Source organism: Quercus lobata, chromosome 4, assembly GCF_001633185.2.
Source record: "Quercus lobata isolate SW786 chromosome 4, ValleyOak3.0 Primary Assembly, whole genome shotgun sequence".
Taxonomy (NCBI): Eukaryota; Viridiplantae; Streptophyta; class Magnoliopsida; order Fagales; family Fagaceae; genus Quercus; species Quercus lobata.
The window spans coordinates 67,116,480-67,139,355 of NC_044907.1; the positions used below are offsets into that span (position 1 = coordinate 67,116,480).

At 34.8% G+C, this 22,876-nt stretch overlaps 1 protein-coding gene across 1 annotated transcript; it reads left to right on the forward strand.

Moving 5' to 3' along the window:
• The first annotated feature begins 278 nt into the window (after positions 1-278).
• LOC115985654 (helicase sen1-like) lies at positions 279-22,158 on the forward strand. The gene is made up of 8 exons (XM_031108575.1): positions 279-506; positions 768-945; positions 4,551-5,093; positions 5,479-6,711; positions 6,805-7,129; positions 7,275-7,533; positions 7,626-7,758; positions 22,105-22,158. The coding sequence occupies exons 1-8, from the start codon at positions 397-399 to the stop codon at positions 22,156-22,158; spliced, it is 2,835 nt and encodes a 944-aa protein (XP_030964435.1). The 5' UTR covers positions 279-396.
• The last annotated feature ends 718 nt before the right edge of the window (positions 22,159-22,876 follow it).

Consider the following 22,876-nt stretch of genomic DNA (forward strand, 5'->3'; position numbering starts at 1 on the left):
AATAAAAAATGCCATTATTCAAGGAAGGTAGGCAGGAAAGTAAAGGTAGGTAGCTACTTTCATTTGACTTGAAGTAAACCTCTTCTTCTACATATTTTCTATCATTTGAATATGACTTCGGTCATTCTTTTAACATTTGCTTACATGATTTTGTGTATTTATTTATTGACCAAGACTAAGGATACCATATTACAATAGGCTCTCTTATTAAGCCAATATTTTATTTTTATGGGTGGTCTCACTTTTCCTTACTTTCATCATGGACGTGAAATGGTATTTATACCATTTCCTTATCTTCTTCCAAGCTGGTTCCTTCATGCTTATTGAACCTTTATTGTTCTGTATTTAAAGGGCATCTGGGATTTTGGCACATAGACTGACTATACAGGAGCGAAAATGATTGAGAAAACCGAGTTGAAGAAGGATGAAAGTCAGGACAGAAGCTTAATAGGTTTGCTATCTTGGTCTATCAAGGGTGTTCTCAATGTGCTCTTTAATAATAACAGGTTTGTGCATGTGGATTATCATATGAATATTACTTTTATGCAATTTATTTTTTAGCCAAATGTCAACGCATGTGGATGATAGAAATAAGTAATACATGAGTCATTATGATTTAAGCTGATTATTGTTGCACATGGCTAGTTATACATAGCCTATGAAATCGTGTGTACGATTTCACGATTTCAGCTTGTGAGTGCATGCACACTATTTGTGATAATCATTACTAGCTCTGTTATTTTTGACAATGATTGACTGTACTGAAGCGAACAAGAAACTAAAATTATGGAGTCAATGGTGGAGAAGACTGAAACTAAAATTATGGAGTCAATGGTGGAGAAGACTGAGGTGAAGAAGGAAGAAATTCCGGGTAGAAGCTTAGTAGATTTGGTATTCTCTTGGTCTCTCAAGGATGTTCTCAATGAAGATCTTCACAAACACCAGGTTTGTCCACCATAAAGCTCTCACCCTCCTCTGTCTAATTAAAATAAGTTTCAGCATGTGGATTATGATATGAATAATGTTTTCAAGTGGAAGGGTAATATTGATTTCCTTCTTAAAAAAAAAAAAAAACTTTTTTCAATAATTACTCCTCTGTCTAATTAAAATAAGTTTCAGCATGTGGATTATGATATGAATAATGTTTTCAAGTGGAAGGGTAATATTGATTTCCTTCTAAAAAAAAAAAAAAAAAAACTTTTTTCAATAATTACTAATGTTCCCTGCCAGAGGTATATCACTTTTACTGAGAATCACCACTGACACCATTTTTATTTTGAGCAGTTATGAAAATAAAGTTGGAAAAAATGTTTTGTTCCTAGATTTATCATTAAAATCTATTGATTAGCCAAATGTTTATGACAGAAGGAATAACACCTCTGACCAGAAGTAGATTTGTATATTAAACAGAATTGTTTTTTTTTTTTTTTTTTTAAATAAAAAAATGAAGTTAACCTAAAATTACATTGACCTATTTTATTTTTTCTTACTTTTCTTGTGTGTTGCTAAATCATTGCATTTTTTGGTCAGACAGGTGACTCTAAAACCTTTTCTGATTAATAATCTCTGAAGAGTTAGTTGAATTAATATTTAATTATACTGGCCATTCCCTTTTTGCTCAGTAGCTGAGTTTAGGATTTAAAACTGCATGAGAGAGGGCAATACTAAATGACTTAACAAAGGTTAATTTGTTGAATACAAATCCTAGTTCCACCTTATGCTCCACTAGGATTTTTTTCCTTATAAAGTAATTAAAGTTTTAAATGAAAAGAAAAAAGAAAAAAGAAGAAGACTAATGACATATAATATTTGGTGGAGTATAAAGTAGAACACTAAGTCTAAGAGCCAAATAGGTCATTTTTATTCAAAGTTTGTATTTAGTTCCTTATATCTTGTCAAGTAAATCATGATAGGAAAGGAGAAGGGGCTATGACTAAATAGTATGACATCTAGCAGTTAGCCTTACCAAATAGTTGAATTATTATGATTTGATTCAACTATTTATTCGGTATGTTACCATTTTTCATAAAGAGATATAGTGCTGCAATTATTTCCATATCATGTAAAAGGGGTGGCAAAATCAACCCAAATCCATTTGCCCACCCACTTAAATGAGACCCAAACCCACCTAATTATTAATTGGGTTAAATGGGTATTAACCCAATTAACATTAATATTTATTGGGTTTTAATTGGGTACTCAATTAGACCCAATTATGATCCAACTACCATTTCTACAAATCAGCCAACTCTAAAATACCCCAAAACCACTAAAATTATCAAAATACCCCCTCAACCTAAAAAATGACCAAAATAACACCTAAACCTAAAAATGACTAAAATACCCTTAAAACCTAAAAAAAGACCAAAATACCCCCTTAAACCTAGAAAATGACCAAAATACCCCCAAAACCTAAAAATTACCAAAATAACCACAAAACCTACAAAATGACAAAAATACCCCTGAAACCCAAAAAATGACAAAAATACCCCCCAAAACCTGAAAATTACCAAAATACTCCCAAAACCTAAAATTTACCAAAATCCCCAAACCCTGAAAAATGACCAAAATACCTTCGAAACCTTAAAATTACCAAAATACCCCCAAAATCCAAAAAATGACCAAAATACCCCCGAAACCCAAAAAAATGACCAAAATACCCTCGAAACCCAAAAAATGACCAAAATACCCCAAAAACCCAAAAAATAACCAAAATACCCCTGAAACCCAAAAAATGACCAAATACCCCCGAAACCCAAAAAATTTACCAAAATACCCCCCAAAACCCATTAAATTACCAAAATACCTCTTGAAACCCATAAAATTACCAAAATACCCCTGAAATCCAAAAAATGACCAAAATATCCCTGAAACCTAAAAATGACCAAAATACCCTTGAAATCTAAAAATTACCAAAATTCCTTTGAAACCTAAAAAATGACCAAAATAATTCCGAAACCTAAAAATGACAAAATACCCTCAAAACCTAAAAAATGGCCAAAATAACCCCGAAACCTAAAAATTGATCAAAATAATCTAGAACCTAAAAATGATCAAAATACCCCCCCTAAAACTATAAATTGACCAAAATACCCCCTTAACCTAAAAAATTACCCGAATACCCATGAAACCTAAAAAATGACCAAAATACCCTCAAACCTATCAAGTGACTAAAATAACCCTAAACCTTTGAAATGACCCAAATAAACCCGAAACCTCTAAAAATGGCCACAAACAACCTAAAACCTCTAAAATTACGAAAAATACCCTGAAACCCCTAAAACGACCAAAATACCTCTAAACCTATAAAACGACCAAAATACCCCTCAAAATATCTAAAATGACCAACATACCAGTAATCCGATAAGATGAACAAATACACTTGAAGCCTCTAAAATTACCAAAATAGGGGTTTGGGGTATTTTGGATGTTTTGAGGGTATTTTCGTTAAATTAAAGGTTCTAAGAGTATTTTAGTCATTTTGTAGGTTTTGAGGGAATGTCACTAATTTTTTAGGTTTTAGGGGTGTTTCATTAACTTTTAGATTTTGGGGCCATTTTTTTTTTGTTGTAATTTTCTAGGTTTTGGAGGTCGTTTAATAACATTTTAGGGTTTGGGGATATTTCAATCATTCTTTAGGTTTCCGAGGTATCTTATTCATTTTTTAGGTTTAGGGGGTATTTTGGTCATTTTTTAGTTTTAGGGGGGATTTGGGTAATTTTTTAGGTTTAGGGTGTATTTTTATCGACTTATAGGTTTAAGGGGCATTTTTGTCATTTTATAGGTTTCGTGGTATTTTGGTCATTGTTTAGGTTTCAAGGGTATTTTGGTCATTTTAAGGTTTAGGGGTTATTTTGGTCATATTTAGGATTCAAGGGTACTTTGGTCATTTTTTTAGGTTTCAGGGGGTGTTTCAATTAATTTTTAGGTTTCGAGGGTATTTCGATCATTTTTTTGGTTTTGAGGGCATTTCGATCATTTTTTGGTTTCTAGGTTACTTTGGTCAATTTTTAGGCTTCGGGATTATTTTGGCCATTTTTAAGGTTTCGGGAGTATTTTGGTCATTTTTAGGTTTCAGCGTTATATTGGTTAATTTTTAGGCTTCGAGATTATTTTGGTAATTTTTTAGGTTTCGGGGGTATTTTGGACATTTTTTGGGTTTTGGGGGTATTTTGGTCATTTTCAGTTTTCGGGGATATTTTGGTCATTTTTTGGTATCGGGGTATTTTGGTCATTTTATGGGTTTTGGGGGTATTTTGGTAATTTTTAGGTTTCAAGGGTATTTTGGTCATTTTTTGGATTCTCGGGGGTATTTGGTCATTTTGTAGGTTTTGTGATTATTTTGGTAATTTTTAGGTTTTAGGGTTATTTTGGTTATTTTTTGGGTTCTAGGGGTATTTTGGTCATTTTTGTAGGTTTCATGATTATTTTGGTAATTTTTAGGTTTTAAGGATATTTTGGTCATTTTTTGGGTTTTGGGGGTATTACAGTAATGTTTATCTGACTTCTATATGTGCTTATCTTTCGTCTGATTAAAATTATTCACATAGGTGAGAAAGATCCCAGAGACATTCTCCTCAGCCACAGAGTACTTGACCTCATTCTGTGATGCACTTGTTGAAGAAACTCATGCTGACTTGTTGTCAAGCGTGTCAACAGTAGCCCAAGCACCTACGCGTGCAATATTTTCTGTTACGCAATCTGTTAAATGTAAACCACCCAAAGACCTCCTTTACCATGTTACACTTGAAAGTGTGAAAAGAATTGAGAATCATGGTGTGAGATATGAACCTGAAGTTAGAGACATCATTGCCATAACAGATGTAAGACCAAAATGCATTGATGATTTAGAAAGACAAAACAGGTCCTATGTTGTTGCTTTTGTTCTGAGTGTGAGATACGAAAGTTCTCTGACAATATTGTCCTCAAAGCCTATCTTGTTTGAACATGACAAGAACAAGAAGAGACAGAATCTTTATGCAGTTCCCTTGGTAAACATGACCACAAATATTCGTATATGGAGGGCCTTGAACTCTAAGTTGGAAGGTGGGAACTTAAACATCATTCAGAATGTGCTGCAATCTAGTTCTATGGTAAGCATTTTGTTAATTGCCTATTTCATATGGCATATTAATATTAGGCTTAAATTCGCTGTTGTTGGTCCCTAAACTTTAGCACATGAGCAATTTTAATTCCTAAAGTTTAAAGTGATCACATTTAGTCCTTTAGAATTTAGATGATGTTTCCAAATTAAAAACTTACACGAAATCACTCGATAGGGACTAAAAGTGGTCACTTTAAGCTTGTTAAGGACAAAAATTGACCACTTCAAATTTTTTTGGGACCAAAAGGGATCACTTCAAACTTAAGGGTCTAAAATTGGTCTTGAACTAAAGTTTTGGGACAACAGTTATTTTGGCCTTGCTATTTTTATTGGCAATAATTTTTTTTTGACCTTCCTTTATTTACGTTATATAGGATGCTACAAATTGTACTACCTTCCTTATTGAAGAAAATTGCAATGCTGCCTTCGCAGCTATTAGTTCCAAAATCTGCTCTTCTGATTTAAATGACTCCCAAAAAGATGCAGTTCTTAGCTGCTTGGTAACTAGGGAAAGCAATCATCAGAATACTGTCAAATTAATATGGGGCCCTCCGGGAACTGGGAAAACCAAGACAGTTGGTGTGCTCTTATTCTCTCTGCTTAGAATGAAATGCAAAACACTTACATGTGCCCCAACTAATACTGCTGTTTTGGAAGTGACACAGAGACTTCTAAAGAATGTGACTGAGTCACTTGAATATGATACTTATGGGCTTGGAGATGTGGTTTTATTTGGAAATGGAAAGCGAATGAAGATTCTGGATCGCCATAACCTCCTTGATATATTCCTTGATGATCGAGTTAGCATACTACATGAATGCCTTGTTTCATCATCTGGTTGGAAAGGTAGTTTAATATCAATGATATGTTTGCTGGAGGACCCTCGACGGCAATACAATTTGTACTTGAATGACAGAAGCATGATAGACAATGAGGAGGAGAAAATTGACGACAAGAAGAGCAAGAAAAATGTGAGGAATGTTATTGTTAAAGCCTCAAATGAAAACAAATACAAGAAAAATGAAGGACAGGTGGTTGACAAATGTGATAGTCATTTATCGTTTGAGGAATTTGTTCAAAGAAGATTCAATTGCATTTTACAGCGTTTGAAGTATTGTAATGTAAATTTGTGTACACACTTGCCAACTTCTTTTATTTCATTAGAAGTGGTAAAGAAGATGAAGTTATCCCTTGATTTGCTCACATCTCTAGAAAAATTGTTGAGTAATGTTACTGTTGCTGACAAAGAATTAGAGCAAGTCTCTGAAGAAAATGATCAAAGATTTGGTCACTTGATGAAATATGGTTTTGTGAGAGGAGATTGCCTTCGGATACTTAGAACAATTCCAAAAAAATTCCCTGTTCCAGATTTTAGATATGAGTGGGAGATTAAAAAATTTTGCCTAGAAAATTCATGTCTATATTTCTGCACTGTATCAAGCTCTGCTAAATTACATGAAGTAAAGACTCAATGGGAAGTACTGGTTATAGATGAAGCTGCTCAGCTTAAGGAATGTGAATCCACCATTCCTTTACAACTTCCTGGCCTCCGCCTCGCTATTCTCATTGGGGATGAGCGGCAACTTCCTGCGATGGTTAAAAGCAAGGTTCGAGTTTTATTATCATGACTCTCTGGATGTTCGTCTGTCTTTACAAATTATTAATAGAGTTTTTGTATCTTTAAAATTTGCTGTTATTAGGTTTCTGAGGAAGCTGGATTTGGAAGAAGTTTGTTCCAAAGGCTAGTATTGCTAGGAAAAAATAAAAACCTTCTTAATGTCCAGCATAGGATGCATCCATCCATAAGCTTATTTCCAAATAGGGTGTTCTATGAAAATCAGATTTTGGATGGCCCCAATGTCAAAGAAAGAAGGTATGAGAGGCGATTCCTTCAGGGAAATATGTTTGGCTCCTACTCTTTCATTAATATTGCACATGGAAAAGAGGAATTTGATTACAGCCATAGTCTCAAAAATATGGTTGAGGTTGCTGTAGCATCTGAGATTGTTGCAAGCCTTTTCAAAGGTATGTCTAAATTTACAACTAATTGTAGTCTCAATTTTGCTGAAATGTTATGCTATGAATTTTTAATTATAGTTAGCTTGGTGATAGATAATTTAATGAGTTCAACAACTCTCTTTTTTATTTGTTTCTCCCGCCACTGCTAAAGAATTTGTTCGCACAAAGAGGAAAGTTAAGGTTGGTATCATCTCACCATACAAGGCACAAGTCTATGCAATTGGAGAGAAGGTGAAACACTACAGTGCTGATTCTAATGATGACTTCTCAATTAGTGTTCGCTCTGTTGATGGTTTCCAAGGTGGTGAGGAGGATGTGATAATTATCTCAACTGTCAGATGTAATATGAATGGAGTTGTTGGTTTTCTTGAAAATCATCAAAGAGCAAATGTGGCACTAACCCGTGCAAGGTAACACATTATAGACTTGACTATGGGCAGCTCAAACATATTTTGGGGCTTTGATAGTTTTTGCAATTAATTGGCATGGTTTTGCTTTGCAGGCATTGCCTTTGGATATTGGGAAATGAAGCAACTTTAACTAAAAGTTGCACTATTTGGAAGGAATTAGTCATTGATGCCAAGAAACGGGGGCGTTTCTACAATGCTGATGTAGACAATGTTGAAGTAGGGCCCGTGTGTGGCTTGAATTGCCACAAGCCCACCTTATTTGACCAAGCCCAAGTCAACGTAAATAGAATCCTAGTTGTAAAAGGAATGCTTCAGCCGACCTTAACATATACATATATATATTGTATTCAAGTGCAGCCGTGAAAATATATGGAGAGAAATCCTAATTAACCTAGTGTGTAGCCACATGAGAGAAAATAGAGAAAAGAGAGGCAGCCAACTTCTATTCTTATTTTTTCTGTGAGAGAGTGCTAGGGTGGAATTGGGATTTGGGTTTCTTGAGAGTGTTCTTGTGCACTATTGTATTTTCCCTGATAATAGTGAAATCCCTGCAACTCCGTGGACGTAGGCAAATTGCCGAACCACGTAAATATTGTCTTGTGCTTGTGATTATTTTCTTTGACGTGTGTTTTCTCTATTTGTTTTGTTTCTCACAGGTTAGGAATTTTTGATTAAATTCCCTACAACTGGTATCAGAACCTAGGGTTAGGTTTGAGTGGGAGCAATGGCAGAGGAAGCAGGAAAGGCGTTTGGAATAGAAAAGTTTGATGGCACAGACTTCGCATATTGGAGGATGCAGATTGAAGATTATCTCTATGGGAGGAAATTGCATCTGCCTCTTTTGGGGACAAAACCTGAGGCTATGAAGGCTGAGGAATGGGCTCTTCTTGACAGACAGGTACTAGGAGTTATCAGGTTAACTCTGTCTAGGTCTGTTGCACACAATGTTGTAAAGGAGAAGACCACAGCAGATCTGATGAAGGCTTTGTCTGGTATGTATGAAAAGCCGTCAGCAAACAATAAGGTGCACTTGATGAAGAAACTGTTCAATTTGAAGATGGCAGAGAATGCATCAGTAGCACAACATCTGAATGAATTTAATACTATCACAAATCAATTGTCGTCTGTAGAAATTGATTTTGATGATGAGATTCGTGCTCTGATCGTCTTGGCTTCTTTGCCAAACAGTTGGGAGGCAATGAGGATGGCAGTAAGCAATTCTACAGGAAAGGAAAAACTCAAGTACAATGATATACGAGATTTAATTCTGGCTGAGGAGATTCGCAGAAGAGATGCAGGTGAATCCTCAGGATCTGGTTCTGCCCTAAACCTTGAGACAAGAGGCAGAGGTAATAACAGAAATTCAAATCGGGGCAGATCAAAATCCAGAAATTCTAATCGGAACAGAAGTAAATCTAGATCAGGCCAACAAGTACAATGCTGGAATTGTGGGAAAACAGGTCACTTTAGGAATCAATGCAAAAGTCCTAAGAAGAAGAATGAAGATGATTCTGCTAATGCTGTAACAGAAGAGGTACAGGATGCATTACTTCTTGCAGTAGACAGTCCACTTGATGATTGGGTTTTGGATTCAGGAGCTTCGTTTCATACCACTCCACACCGAGAAATCATACAGAATTATGTTGCAGGTGATTTTGGTAAGGTGTATTTGGCTGATGGTTCAGCCTTGGATGTTGTGGGTATGGGAGATGTTCGAATATTGTTGCCCAATGGGTCTGTTTGGTTACTGGAGAAGATTCGACATATTCCTGACCTGAGGAGGAATCTGATTTCTGTTGGACAACTTGATGATGAAGGACATGCAATACTATTTGTTGGTGGTACTTGGAAGGTTACAAAGGGAGCTAGGGTATTGGCTCGTGGAAAGAAGACTGGTACTCTGTACATGACCTCAAGTCCAAGAGACACAATTGCAGTTGCTGATGCAAGTACTGATACAAGCCTATGGCACCGAAGACTTGGTCACATGAGTGAGAAAGGGATGAAGATGCTGCTGTCAAAAGGAAAATTACCAGAATTGAAGTCCATTGATTTTGACATGTGTGAAAGTTGCATCTTAGGAAAGCAGAAAAAGGTGAGTTTCTTGAAAACTGGCAGGACACCGAAGGCTGAAAAATTGGAGTTAGTACACACTGATTTGTGGGGGCCTTCTCCGGTTGCATCCCTTGGAGGTTCAAGGTACTACATCACTTTTATTGATGACTCAAGCAGAAAGGTATGGGTTTATTTTCTGAAAAATAAATCTGATATATTTGAAACCTTTAAGAAGTGGAAGGCCATGGTTGAGACAGAAACAGGTTTAAAAGTAAAATGTTTGAGGTCAGATAATGGAGGAGAGTACATAGATGGAGGGTTCAGTGAGTATTGTGCTGCACAGGGAATTAGGATGGAGAAGACCATTCCTGGGACACCACAGCAGAATGGTGTAGCTGAGCGCATGAATAGAACTCTCAATAAGCGTGCTAGGAGTATGAGGTTGCATGCTGGACTACCAAAAACTTTTTGGGCTGATGCTGTTAGCACTGTAGCTTACCTGATAAACCGAGGACCTTCAGTTCCCATGGAGTTCAGACTTCCTGAGGAGGTTTGGAGCGGTAAAGAGGTAAAGTTTTCACACTTAAAAGTTTTTGGTTGTGTTTCCTATGTTCATATTGATTCTGATGCTCGTAGTAAACTTGATGCAAAGTCTAAAACATGTTTTTTCATTGGCTATGGTGATGAGAAATTTGGCTATAGGTTTTGGGATGAACAAAACAGGAAAATCATCAGAAGTAGAAATGTGATATTTAATGAACAGGTTATGTACAAGGACAGGTCAACTGTAGTGTCAGATGTTACAGAGATAGATCAAAAGAAATCTGAGTTTGTCAACTTAGATGAATTGACTGAAGGTACTGTCCAGAAAAGGGGTGAAGAAGATAAGGAGAATGTAAATTCACAGGTAGATCTGAGTACACCTGTAGCTGAAGTCCGCAGATCTTCCAGGAACATTAGACCTCCACAGCGTTATTCACCCACTTTAAATTATCTCCTGTTGACTGATGGTGGTGAGCCAGAGTGCTATGATGAAGCCTTGCAAGATGAAAATTCAAGCAAGTGGGAGTTAGCCATGAAGGATGAGATGGATTCCTTGTTGGGGAATCAGACATGGGAACTGACTGAATTGCCAGTAGGAAAGAAGGCTTTGCACAACAAGTGGGTATACAGAATAAAAATTGAGCATGATGGTAGCAAATGTTACAAGGCCAGATTAGTTGTTAAAGGGTTCCAGCAGAAGGAAGGCATTGACTACACAGAGATATTTTCTCCAGTTGTGAAGATGTCAACAATCAGACTAGTACTGGGAATGGTGACTGCAGAAAACTTACATCTTGAGCAGTTAGATGTGAAGACAGCATTCCTTCATGGTGACTTGGAGGAAGACCTTTACATGATTCAGCCAGAAGGGTTCATTGCTCAAGGACAAGAGAATCTAGTCTGCAAACTGAGAAAGAGCTTGTATGGCCTAAAACAAGCTCCTAGACAGTGGTACAAGAAATTTGACAGTTTTATGCACAGAATTGGGTTCAAGAGATGTGAAGCTGATCACTGTTGCTATGTTAAGTTTTTTGACAATTCTTACATCATATTACTGTTGTATGTGGATGATATGCTTATTGCAGGGTCTAGCATTGAGGAGATTAATAATCTGAAGAAGCAATTGTCCAAACAGTTTGCAATGAAGGATTTGGGAGCTGCAAAGCAAATCCTTGGTATGAGAATCATTAGAGACAAGGCTAATGGTACATTGAAGCTTTCACAGTCAGAGTATGTGAAGAAAGTTCTCAGCAGGTTCAACATGAATGAAGCTAAACCAGTGAGCACACCCTTGAGTAGTCATTTCAAACTAAGCAAAGAATAATCACCGAAGACAGAAGAAGAAAGGGACCACATGAGCAAGGTGCCCTATGCCTCAGCTATTGGCAGCTTGATGTATGCTATGGTGTGTACAAGGCCAGACATTGCACATGCAGTGGGAGTTGTGAGCAGATTCATGAGTAGGCCTGGAAAGCAGCATTGGGAGGCAGTCAAGTGGATTCTGAGATATCTGAAGGTTTCATCAGATACATGTCTTTGCTTCACAGGTGCAAGTTTGAAACTGCAGGGTTATGTAGATGCTGATTTTGCTGGTGATATTGATAGTAGAAAGAGTACTACTGGGTTTGTTTTTACTCTGGGTGGTACAGCTATATCATGGGCTTCAAATTTACAGAAGATTGTTACTTTGTCTAGTACAGAAGCTGAGTATGTTGCAGCAACTGAAGCTGGAAAGGAGATGATTTGGCTACATGGTTTCTTAGATGAATTGGGTAAGAAGCAGGAGATGGGCATTCTACACAGTGACAGTCAGAGTGCAATCTTTCTTGCCAAGAATTCAGCTTTTCATTCAAAGTCAAAGCACATACAGACAAAATACCACTTTATCCGTTACCTTGTTGAAGATAAGCTGGTAATGCTTGAGAAGATTTGTGGATCTAAGAACCCGGCAGACATGTTGACTAAGGGTGTCACTATTAAGAAGTTGAAGCTGTGCGCAGCTTCAATTGGTCTTCTAGCTTGAGGACAGGAGGATGAGTTGCAGGGATGAGGGATTGTGTTATGGAGGATTGTGGCTGATGTTTGCAGCTTGTGAGCCCTTAAGGGCTAAGGTGGTGCTGATGGAGGAGTTTGCTAGTGTAGCTTGATCAATTCAAGCCAAGGTGGAGATTTGTTGAAGTAGGGCCCGTGTGTGGCTTGAATTGCCACAAGCCCACCTTATTTGACCAAGCCCAAGTCAACGTAAATAGAATCCTAGTTGTAAAAGGAATGCTTCAGCCGACCTTAACATATACATATATATATTGTATTCAAGTGCAGCCGTGAAAATATATGGAGAGAAATCCTAATTAACCTAGTGTGTAGCCACATGAGAGAAAATAGAGAAACGAGAGGCAGCCAACTTCTATTCTTATTTTTTCTGTGAGAGAGTGCTAGGGTGGAATTGGGATTTGGGTTTCTTGAGAGTGTTCTTGTGCACTATTGTATTTTCCCTGATAATAGTGAAATCCCTGCAACTCCGTGGACGTAGGCAAATTGCCGAACCACGTAAATATTGTCTTGTGCTTGTGATTATTTTCTTTGACGTGTGTTTTCTCTATTTGTTTTGTTTCTCACAGGTTAGGAATTTTTGGTTAAATTCCCTACAGACAAGAACTTGGCTCAAGCAGGGACATTTTATAGAAGAGACAAAAATCTTGCCAAGATCTTTACAATAGTTTAGTTTTAAATATGTTAAGAGGGCAGACAACTGTCTAGCTCATGCCTTGATAGAAGAGTTATTTTTCATCTTCAGGTTTGGATGTTTAGGTAGAAGAGCTCCCGTCTTATTTGAAAATTATATTCCAAAATGATTTAAGTTAATAAAGTAAACTTGCATTTTTCTAAAAATATAAATAAATAAAAGAAGAAGTAGGTAACTTCTACCCAATAAAAAAAAAAAAAAAAAGAGTGGGTAACACCGTAACAAGTTAGAGGGTTTGGACTGGAAGCTTATGTTATATGCTACACTTACACTTCATAGTTCTTCCTCCTCACTTTTATGAACTTTGTATGTCCACTGACCCAATCTGGCATTTGGAAAGTACTCTGTTTTGTTGTACTACAGAACAAGCAAAAAACTGCAAACCTCATAGCATAGACGGTTTATTTTAGTAATCAAACTAAACCAACAAAAGCATGGACTCCACTCTGTTTCGACTTTACGTACGAACGTGATTTTTTCCAAACAAGCTGCAAATTGCATATAGCAAATAGTATATATATTGGACGCTCAAACTTCAAACAGGGTTGACGTTCAGAGTTGTAAGTTGGATCTTGAGCTGAAAAAATAAAATGATGGTGTGAGAGGGCAACCGACAGATTTTTTTTTTGACAGGCTTTATAGGAATTTTAATGTGACTATGCATTTGTTTTTTACTAGTATTTTGACTGATTAATTTCGATTAATAGTGGTATTTCCAATTTCTTTCTAAAAATATATGAATTGACCTCTCTTTAAAAAAAAAACACAAATCAAAAAAATCAAAAATTCTTTTAAGGAACTTAAAAAAGTTTAAACAAGATTGTAGTATCTCATAAAAAAAACAATAAAAATTACCAATAGATTATACAAATAATGTTCTGATATCGTTTCAACTGCAAAAGGAACCTCAATACCTTGCTATCTTTGTTCCACACCACCATGGACTCTGATACCACTTATTGTAGAGATAAACACTTTGGATAGCTTACTTGAATAATTAATATAATATATAGAAACACACTTTAACCCAAAAAATTTAAGTTCAATGGGTATGTGTTCAATTACGTTATATTAATCACTAAATTTTCTCATCATTAATGAATGTTGTTAGATTTTAGATCCCTGTAAACATAGTTTGTTTAACCTAATTTAATAACCAAGTTGTTACTTAGGTCAATTATGCAAATCTAGGTTAAACAATAATAATTCATGTCATGCCCAACGGAAAGTAGATAGCACAAGATATGATAACCTAGGAAAACCAATGAAACAACTCATTTCAAGGTAAAAAACCAAGGAAACCATCCCAAGAGAACAATCCACTATATCAAGTTAAGATTTATAGTTTAGAATATCAATTTGTAGTAAATTTAACACATTTATCAAATTGAGCTCTGACTCCACAGACTTCCTTCATTTGGATCTTATTCTAACATAAACCACTTGTTCATGCTTTGATCTTCAGTACGCTTGATAGCTGAAGGCTTGGCAGCAACTTTACTCCACTGGTACTAGCAATATAGATTTGATCTCTGGTACGTGCTTGTAGAGTTAAAAGGTTACAGAACCCCACAAATCTCACAAGAGTAACTCTCAAGACTTGAAAAACGTATATTACGGTTTTCCTTTTATACCTAGTAGTGTTGGACTCAAACCCTAAATGTTTCGCGGGCTGTTGGGCCTGATTTAAAAACCTGTAGAATCACAGTTCGATCGATCGAAGGCCTCTCTCGATTGATCGAGTCCTTCAGATTTTGAATTCTTCTTTCTGCAGCTTGTATGTTTTTGAATCTTGGCTTGTTTTAACTTAAGCAAAGTCTAAAACACTTCTAAGACAAATATTTTATGCTAGACATGTTTTTGTACTCAGTTTGCCAATATACAATAAATTTATAACCTAACAAATGTGGAACTTTATTCACATGTGTATACCCAACAAATAAAACACTTGATATGAGTAATAAAATATTGTTAAGAATTTTTAGGTTTTTTTGTATATGTTTGTTATGCTTAGTTTTTATAATTTTTTTTAGCACTCATATATATATATATATTTTTATTTACTGATATAAAAAGAAAATATATATATATATATATATATATATATATATTTATATATATATATATTGTGGGAGGAGTAAGACCCAAGTACGGAATAAAGCCCATGGGCCCAGTCCGAGGAGGGAAAAGGGCCCACTTCCACATTAGTCCTAACCCAACACCTGGATAAGAGTCCTAGGAGGAAAAATGAAGAGGCTGACCTTTCAAGGAGCCCAAAGAGCAAGCGTTCCTTTGAAATTATTGAGTAAGCCACTTGCACTAGAAGACAAGATACCAAGGAAAATGGCAGAGATGTGTGTGTAAGCAAAGAAGAAGGGAAATATCCAGATAAAGTAGCTATCACCTCCACATTAAATGCACTGTATCAATTCAGCTGGCCGCATTAATGAAGGAATGGCTTATGAATAGTAGCCTCACAGCTTGCAACACATTTTACCACCTCTACCACAGTCTTGAAAGGACAAGCATTCAAAGGGAGGCCAATGGCTGTACAAGTGGAGGGCTAGGATGCAATTTAATTGACCATATAAGGAAAGGAAACTCCTCCAACTAGGGGAACAATAAAAGAGAAACAAAACAGAGAAACTGGTAGCCCAACCTTGTATTTAAGACTTTAGCTTTATATGAACATTTGCTCCTCGGCCAAATATGAGGAAGTGTTAATCCCCAATTTAGTTTCTCTTTTGTGATTTGTTCAACTTTTTCACTATAGGCTAAGCAACTAGAACATAAGATTGCATTAAAATTGACCTTGAAAACCCATAAGTCTAACAAATTAATTGTTTGGGCCTTCTAAACCTAACTCCACCATTCTAAGTGGGCTTAGCGCTCTCAGGCCCCTATATATATATATATATATATATATATATATATACATATATTGGATTGATAGTTTCTTCAAATGATTTTTATTGGTGTGGGTTTTAGTTAACTCAATTGGTAAAGTCTTTGATAGTATAATAAGAGATTTAGGGTTCAATCCCTGCCTACACTAAAAACTAATTGGTGTTTTGGTCTGTTGATAAAAAGCTATCATCAAGAGCAAATGTTATAAGCTAAAACTCTCTTAAAAAAAAAAAAAAAATTATTGGTGTGTTGCTTTTTATTTATGAATCGAATGATTGTTATATATGTTGGACATCTAGTGCATCTCACAAGTTCCTTTCGCATTGTGAGTGTTCAATGAAGTTATAATTTAAAGTAAAAATTTAAATGTTTAAAAGATTTTAAGTTTCAATAGAGTAAAATTATTTCATAACATGTGAATAAAGATAATAATAATCATGGATAAAACTTAAAGATATTTCAACTACTAAATAATATAAAAGTATCTAAATAAAACTTATGGTTTTTTTTAACCCAAAAAAAAAAAAAAACTAAATTAAGAAATTTCTCTAAAATTTCATAAATTTACATCTTTGTCCTAGAGGTCTCATAATATATATATATATATATATATATATATATATATATATATTTAGTTTGATCATTAGCTCAAGCTTTAGCTCTTGTTCGAAATATAATTAAATAAACTGTTAGAGATATACTAAACATATTAGCTCACTATAATAGGTTCAAGCCCACCTACTATGTGTGAAAGACAAATCTCCTACTTGTACTAGTAGTCTAGAGTTTAGTCACCTCTATATATATACTCTCATGTTATGGTTTATTGTAACACAAACTTTGTACTACATTTGTACATATATTAAAGATGTAGCCCTTTAGGGTTTTCTCTGTGGACGTAGGCTGTTAGACTAAACTACGTAACACTCATATTCTCAGTGTTCCTATTTTATGCTTTCTCTTTCGCATCCACTCTAGCATATACAACATGGTATACACATCGTGTTGCTAAAATATTTAACATCCACAATCCTGAAATTTTGATATTCAACTCAACTCGTTTTGTTTTTAACCCTACTTTGTTTGAGTTGCTTTTGCTATCCATGAAGGAGGCAAGTTGTTATTTCTTCATTGGTTCATAGCTTCCCACCATTTATTTATTAATTTACTTTTGATATATATGATAAGTTTGAACTTATGACGTTGACTTCAATTATGATTCACTTTTAACATCCACAATCCTAAAATTTTGATATTCAACTCAACTCATTTTGTTTTCAACCCTACTTTGTTTGAGTTGCTTTTGCTATCCATGAAGGAGGCAAGTCGTTATTTCTTCATTGGTTCATAGCTTCCCACTATTTATTTATTAATTTGTTGGGGAGATAAACACCTTGGGGAGCTTCCTTGAATAATTAATATAACATATAGAAAAACATTTTAACCCAAAAGACCTAAGTCCAATGGGTATGTGCTCAATTATGTTATATTAACTACTCATTCTTCTAATCTTTATTCAATGTGGGACTTTTACTCACATGTGTACACCTAACAATCTCCCCCTCACGTGTGAGTCTCTACCTCTCTGTGGGCTTCAAGACCTCTCTGTGGGCCATGAACAAGTCTTACTCACTCCCCCTTGCCTAATGGGCTTTTCACTTCATCAACGTGACATCCATGAGTCTCTCGTACACCATCCATGGGAACCACGTGTCAACCTTGCATGCACATCCATGGGAACCCCGCATGTCTATGTCCATGAGAACCTCACATCACACCATTATTTAGCACCATTAGCAATATTCATTTTTCTTTTCTCCCGGATCTTTGTGTGTGGGCCATTTAGGCTTTTTCTGTTCCCGTTGGATAAGGATCATGAACATCTCACCACCTTCGCCGCACACCACCATGGGCTTTGATACCACTTGTCGGGGGGGACAAACACCTTGAGGAGCTTCATTGAGTAATTAATATAACATATAGAGACACACTTTAACCAAAAGGCCTAAGCCCAATGGGTATGTGCTCAATTATGTTATATTAACTACTCATTCTTCTAATCTTTATTCAATGTGGGACTTTTACTCACATGTGTACACCCAACATAATTTACTTTTGATATATATGATAAGTTTGAACTTATGACGTTGACTTCAATTATGATTCACTTTTATCATCAAACCAAGAAAATAATTAGGTTTTTTGTGTAAATTGAATTTGAATTTAGGTCTTTTATATAATGGCAAAAAACAATATCAATTAAGCTAACTAGGATGCACACCATTTATTGATTTCTAGATGTTTATTTTTAGTTAGCGCTAAATTATGTAGAAGTTCTTTACTATGGAAGTTATTTTTAGCTTTTAGATAATTTTTGTTAGAAATTGTTTTGTATACATGTCTGTCTCTAGAGAGTTAATTATACATTTGAATTGGGGATTTGGTGTTAGTGGGTTTGCTCACATTCCCATCCATTTAGGAAAGAGAAATGTTATATTCACAACATTTTCATAACAAATCTTAAGTAATTGATTGTTATTGGCTGTTACGGGTAGGTAAAAAAGTAATTTAAGTTGTGAATTTAAATTAGAATGAATAACAACTTACCACCTATGATTTATTATGAAATATTGTAAAATGTTGTAGATGTAACACTTCTCTTTAAAAAAACATCTAATAACCATTTTACGAAATTGATGAAAAAAACAGTAACCTCAACATGAAGATTTGGGGCTTCTATACAAATCTATCCAAGTCCACATAGTTTATTTTGTGAGCCCCAAACGGAAAATTGTATCGGAGGCCTAAAACATTTGCCTTACAAACTAGGTTTCTAGACGGGCCAAGAGAAAGAAAAAGGCCTGAATCAACACCTTATTTCATTTTATTGTTAAATTTTAAATGAATTCACTATTATTCATAAACCTAAGCAAGTTTTGGCCTAAAAATAAAATAAGACAAATTACAACTTACTCACCTGTGGTCTGACCAAAATTTAAGTTGTTCATCTGTTATTTGAAATTTAACACTTTACCCACTTGAGGTTTAACCGAAATTTAAGTTGCTTACTTGTAGTTTGAAATTTCATGATGCAAGTGTTCTGCTGGATTCTTTTTTTATCTTATTTGATCTTGTATTTTTATGTTTTTGGTATTTTTGGAAGAGTAAGACATAAAAGTGGATCAAAATTACATATTTAGTCTTGTTTTTAAGAAGCAAACCTTGGGTGGATAAAATATCAAATTTCAAATCAGAAGTAAACAACTTAAATTTTGGCCAAACCACAAGTAAGTTGTAATTTACCGAATAAAATAAGTGCATGACTTGTACATTGGTAGAATTAACAAAGTAGTCTTTTTATTCAATTGGTGATAAGAATTGTATTCCAATAATGCAAAAACAGTGGTCCTCCATGCTTCTAAGGTGAGAAATAAGTCATCATACCTGCTCACGACAATTTTGGGAAGGGAAAGAAACAGCCCGCAAACATCGGCTAAAAATGCTGCACAAAATCAAAGCCCAAATGCCAAAATTAGAGCAAAAACCATAAGAGCTTGCAGATCAATGCCTTAAGAACAGATAACAACACAAGAAAAATTAAGCCCTTTGCTATGTATATACAATTATACATGTATGTTCATAATCCAAATGCCAAAATTATATGTGTATATATATATATATATATTTTTTATAAGGTACCTGGCACGCCATTGAAGTCTTTCTTTGAGCAATAACATCAGGAGGCACAGTTCCTGGCCGTCCAAATGATCTCCTCCACGGCAATGACCTTGGTTGCTAGCTAAGGCTATTTAATTCGTTCCTTATTCTCTGAATTCTCCTCTACAAAGTTGGGGAAAGGTAATATTTGAGTTCAAAATTCCAATTCTCACAAAATCATATATAAAACAACAATGAACTCAATTCAAAACAGAACAAAAGAAACAAAATCAAACAAAACAATGAAACAAATAGAATAAAAACTCAACTTTGAGGCTTTGAAACTATTTAAACCAATTTTAATCTCAATTTTAATCCATATCAACTAAAGAAAATTGAAACTTGAAAAAGATCAGATGGGAATTTGTGTTTGCGTTTTGGGAGTTTTTTTTTTTTTTTTTTTTTTTTTTTTTTTTTTTTTTTCTCTTCTTTAATATTTGAGTGTGAAAATTTAGAACTTCAAATTCCATATATAGACTAGCTCCCATGAAGTGTTTAAAACAAAAAAATATAAATAATAAAAGCAAAATTAAACAAACGAAAAAAAAAAAAAAAAAATAAAATAAAAAAAACAAAAAAAAAAAAAAAAAAAAAACAAAAATAAAAAAAAAAAAAAAAAAAAGAAACATAAAAAAAAAAGAGATGAGACTTCGTGTATATAATTTATTAATCGGGTTATCTACTACCCCCCCCCCCTCTCCCCCCCCCATATAATATATTATATAATAAAATGCTTACTTTTGTACTGGTTCTCAAGCCAGAAACTACCAGTTTTCAAGATATTTTTGGAATCACATTTAGAGAGGGTAAGTGGTTAAAATGATTGGTGCCATACGGTGAGGATTTTAAATTTTTAAAAGTAGGAAAAAAAAAAAATTTTTAAAACCAAAACACCTCTGTTATTAAAAAAAAAAATTAAAAAAATAAATTAAAAAAAAAAAAAAAAAACTCCAAAGTATCATTTGATCAACTTAAATTCATGGGCACGGTGGGATTAAATTTGATGGAATGCTCTTGAATCCTTGATGTATGAGAAGACATGTCACGTGCTGGACATAAAGTGGGGTCTGGTTGGTGATGAGAGACAAGATCTTGATCTTCTACTGACTCCCTTTTACACTTTTGGGTCTTTTTTTTTATTTTTGACTCCCTTCTACTGCCAGTACTGTTTTCCATTGTCAAACTTGGAGGCTGTGGGCCCGAGCCACTAGCCAATAATTAATCAAGAGATCACTTTTCAAACCGTCCGAAGTTGTTTGATTACTTGTTAAGCAATAGCCACCATTTGAAGTTGCTCTTTTATATATGATGGTGAGATAGCGGGAACCTCTTGGGAAGTCGTTTTTTGTTCGTTTCTTCCCCCTCGTTGGGCCAGTCTAGGTTTGTCTAATGGTCTGTGTTACTTTGTTTCCGAGTCTTTTGACAATGAAGTATTAGTTTCGGCTATTCTAACTAAATTAATCCATGTATTTTCTTGATTTTGTGTCTGTTTAGGATAGTTTAAATTTATTGGCTTAAATATAACTTGAATAAAATAAAATTCCAATTTGCAATTTAAAATACATTAATTAGCTTAAAGCTATAAAAAAAAAATACATTAATTAGCTTAAAAGAAATTAGCTTATAAGCATAAATATAAATGGGATCTTAATGGAATTTGATCATGGCAATGGAAACATGAAACTAGAGGCAAAGAAAGAAATTAAAATTAGTCAAGGGTAACAAGTAAAAGAAATTTTTAGGAGAGTGACGAGATGGAAGACTAATTGGAAATTTGGAACTCATCATTGGGTGACCAAGATCCTATGATGCTGAATTACCAAAGCTCAAATTTGAAGGAAGTAATTTTAATCCTGATACATAGGTTGTTTAAGCAACTACAACCTTATAGTCTCTGTATCTGGTTGCGGACAGAGCCTGAGTTGTTGGGAACAGTTTTCTAATTGCAACTATTGATTATTATGGTGGGTGATGATGCCAAAAATTGTGAGTTGGGTCACTCATCCAATCTAGAGCTTTTGATGATCTTGTAGGAATTGCAAGATAGAGAAATAGTTGATAGAAGAGATCACTGGGTAGTGCTCGATAGGGGAGCCCCTGATGTTTAAGTCAGAATTAGCCCATATATTTTGTATAAAGATAGTGTTTTGTAGTCATTTTTAACATATCTCAATTAGTAAGACAAATTGTCCCTTTTTAGGTGATTTGAGTAGTTGTTATACATAATTGGAGGTGATTATTACCCATATGTAACAGTTATCATGAGAGTTTAAGGCCGATGAGTAATGGTTGTCTTTTAATGTGTTGAATGTGTTTGAACGGTTTCGTCTTTTTCTTTGATGGCCTACTAATGACGCAAGGTCATCCATTAATGATATATATATATATATATATAAATATATATATATATATATATTTGGTGGACTCATCAGTGGGCAAATGAGCAATTTTTATTTAGTACCTAAGGATCTTTTTGCTCGTGTCATTGGTAAACTACCAGAACAAACAGTACAAGGGAGGTGAAGACTCAAGATCGGTTGTGATAAGTGGATAGCAATGACATGAATGGTTTTCTAAGTGTTGTGATATTTAGTTTTCAATTTCAGATAAAGCCTGTTGAGCTCATGTGGTACAGACGGTTGAGCTGTGTACATGGCTAGCTGGGTATCCTATATGATGTTGAGTATTAAGAAGCTGGTTTTAACTTTTAAATGGTTTTTGTTTCATTTGGGGGTGCACAACAAATGAAAGGAGATGAAGGTTATGAACTTATGAATAAAGATAATCATAAAATTGGGGAAACATATCTGATCATTCCTCGAATATCGAAAATTATTCTACTAAGAGTTTGAGCCTAAGATTGCTTTTAGGCGCACTAAAATTCTTTCCAAGGAGTAATTCTTAGGTATTCCTAGAGTATGAAGAATGATGTTTCCTTCTCTTATATTCATGGTGGAGTTTACTTATTAAATTCATCTTGGGGTCTACTATGAATGTGAGAGGAAAAAACACTATTTCTTCGTGCTCCGGAAGTATCTAAGAATTTTTCCTTTCCAAGGATAACCCAAGAATATAAACACCCATTAAAATAAGTACCCTTTGCTGATGATAAACAAACCCAACATAGCCAAACACCCATATAATAATTAATAAGCATCCATGAGGACCATGACCTGATAAAAATTAAAATATTGAAATGTGATTAGTAAACTTTGAAGTTTGTACTTTGTACCTACAAATATTGGCTAAAACAAGAAAATTTTTACTACACTCAAATTAAACATGTCACATTTTGTGCATACTCTCTTGTCTGGTGTGGTACCACTTAAGGAGAAATTATTGTGAATGCGTAGGTTTCTTGAATTTGTTTGTTGTTAC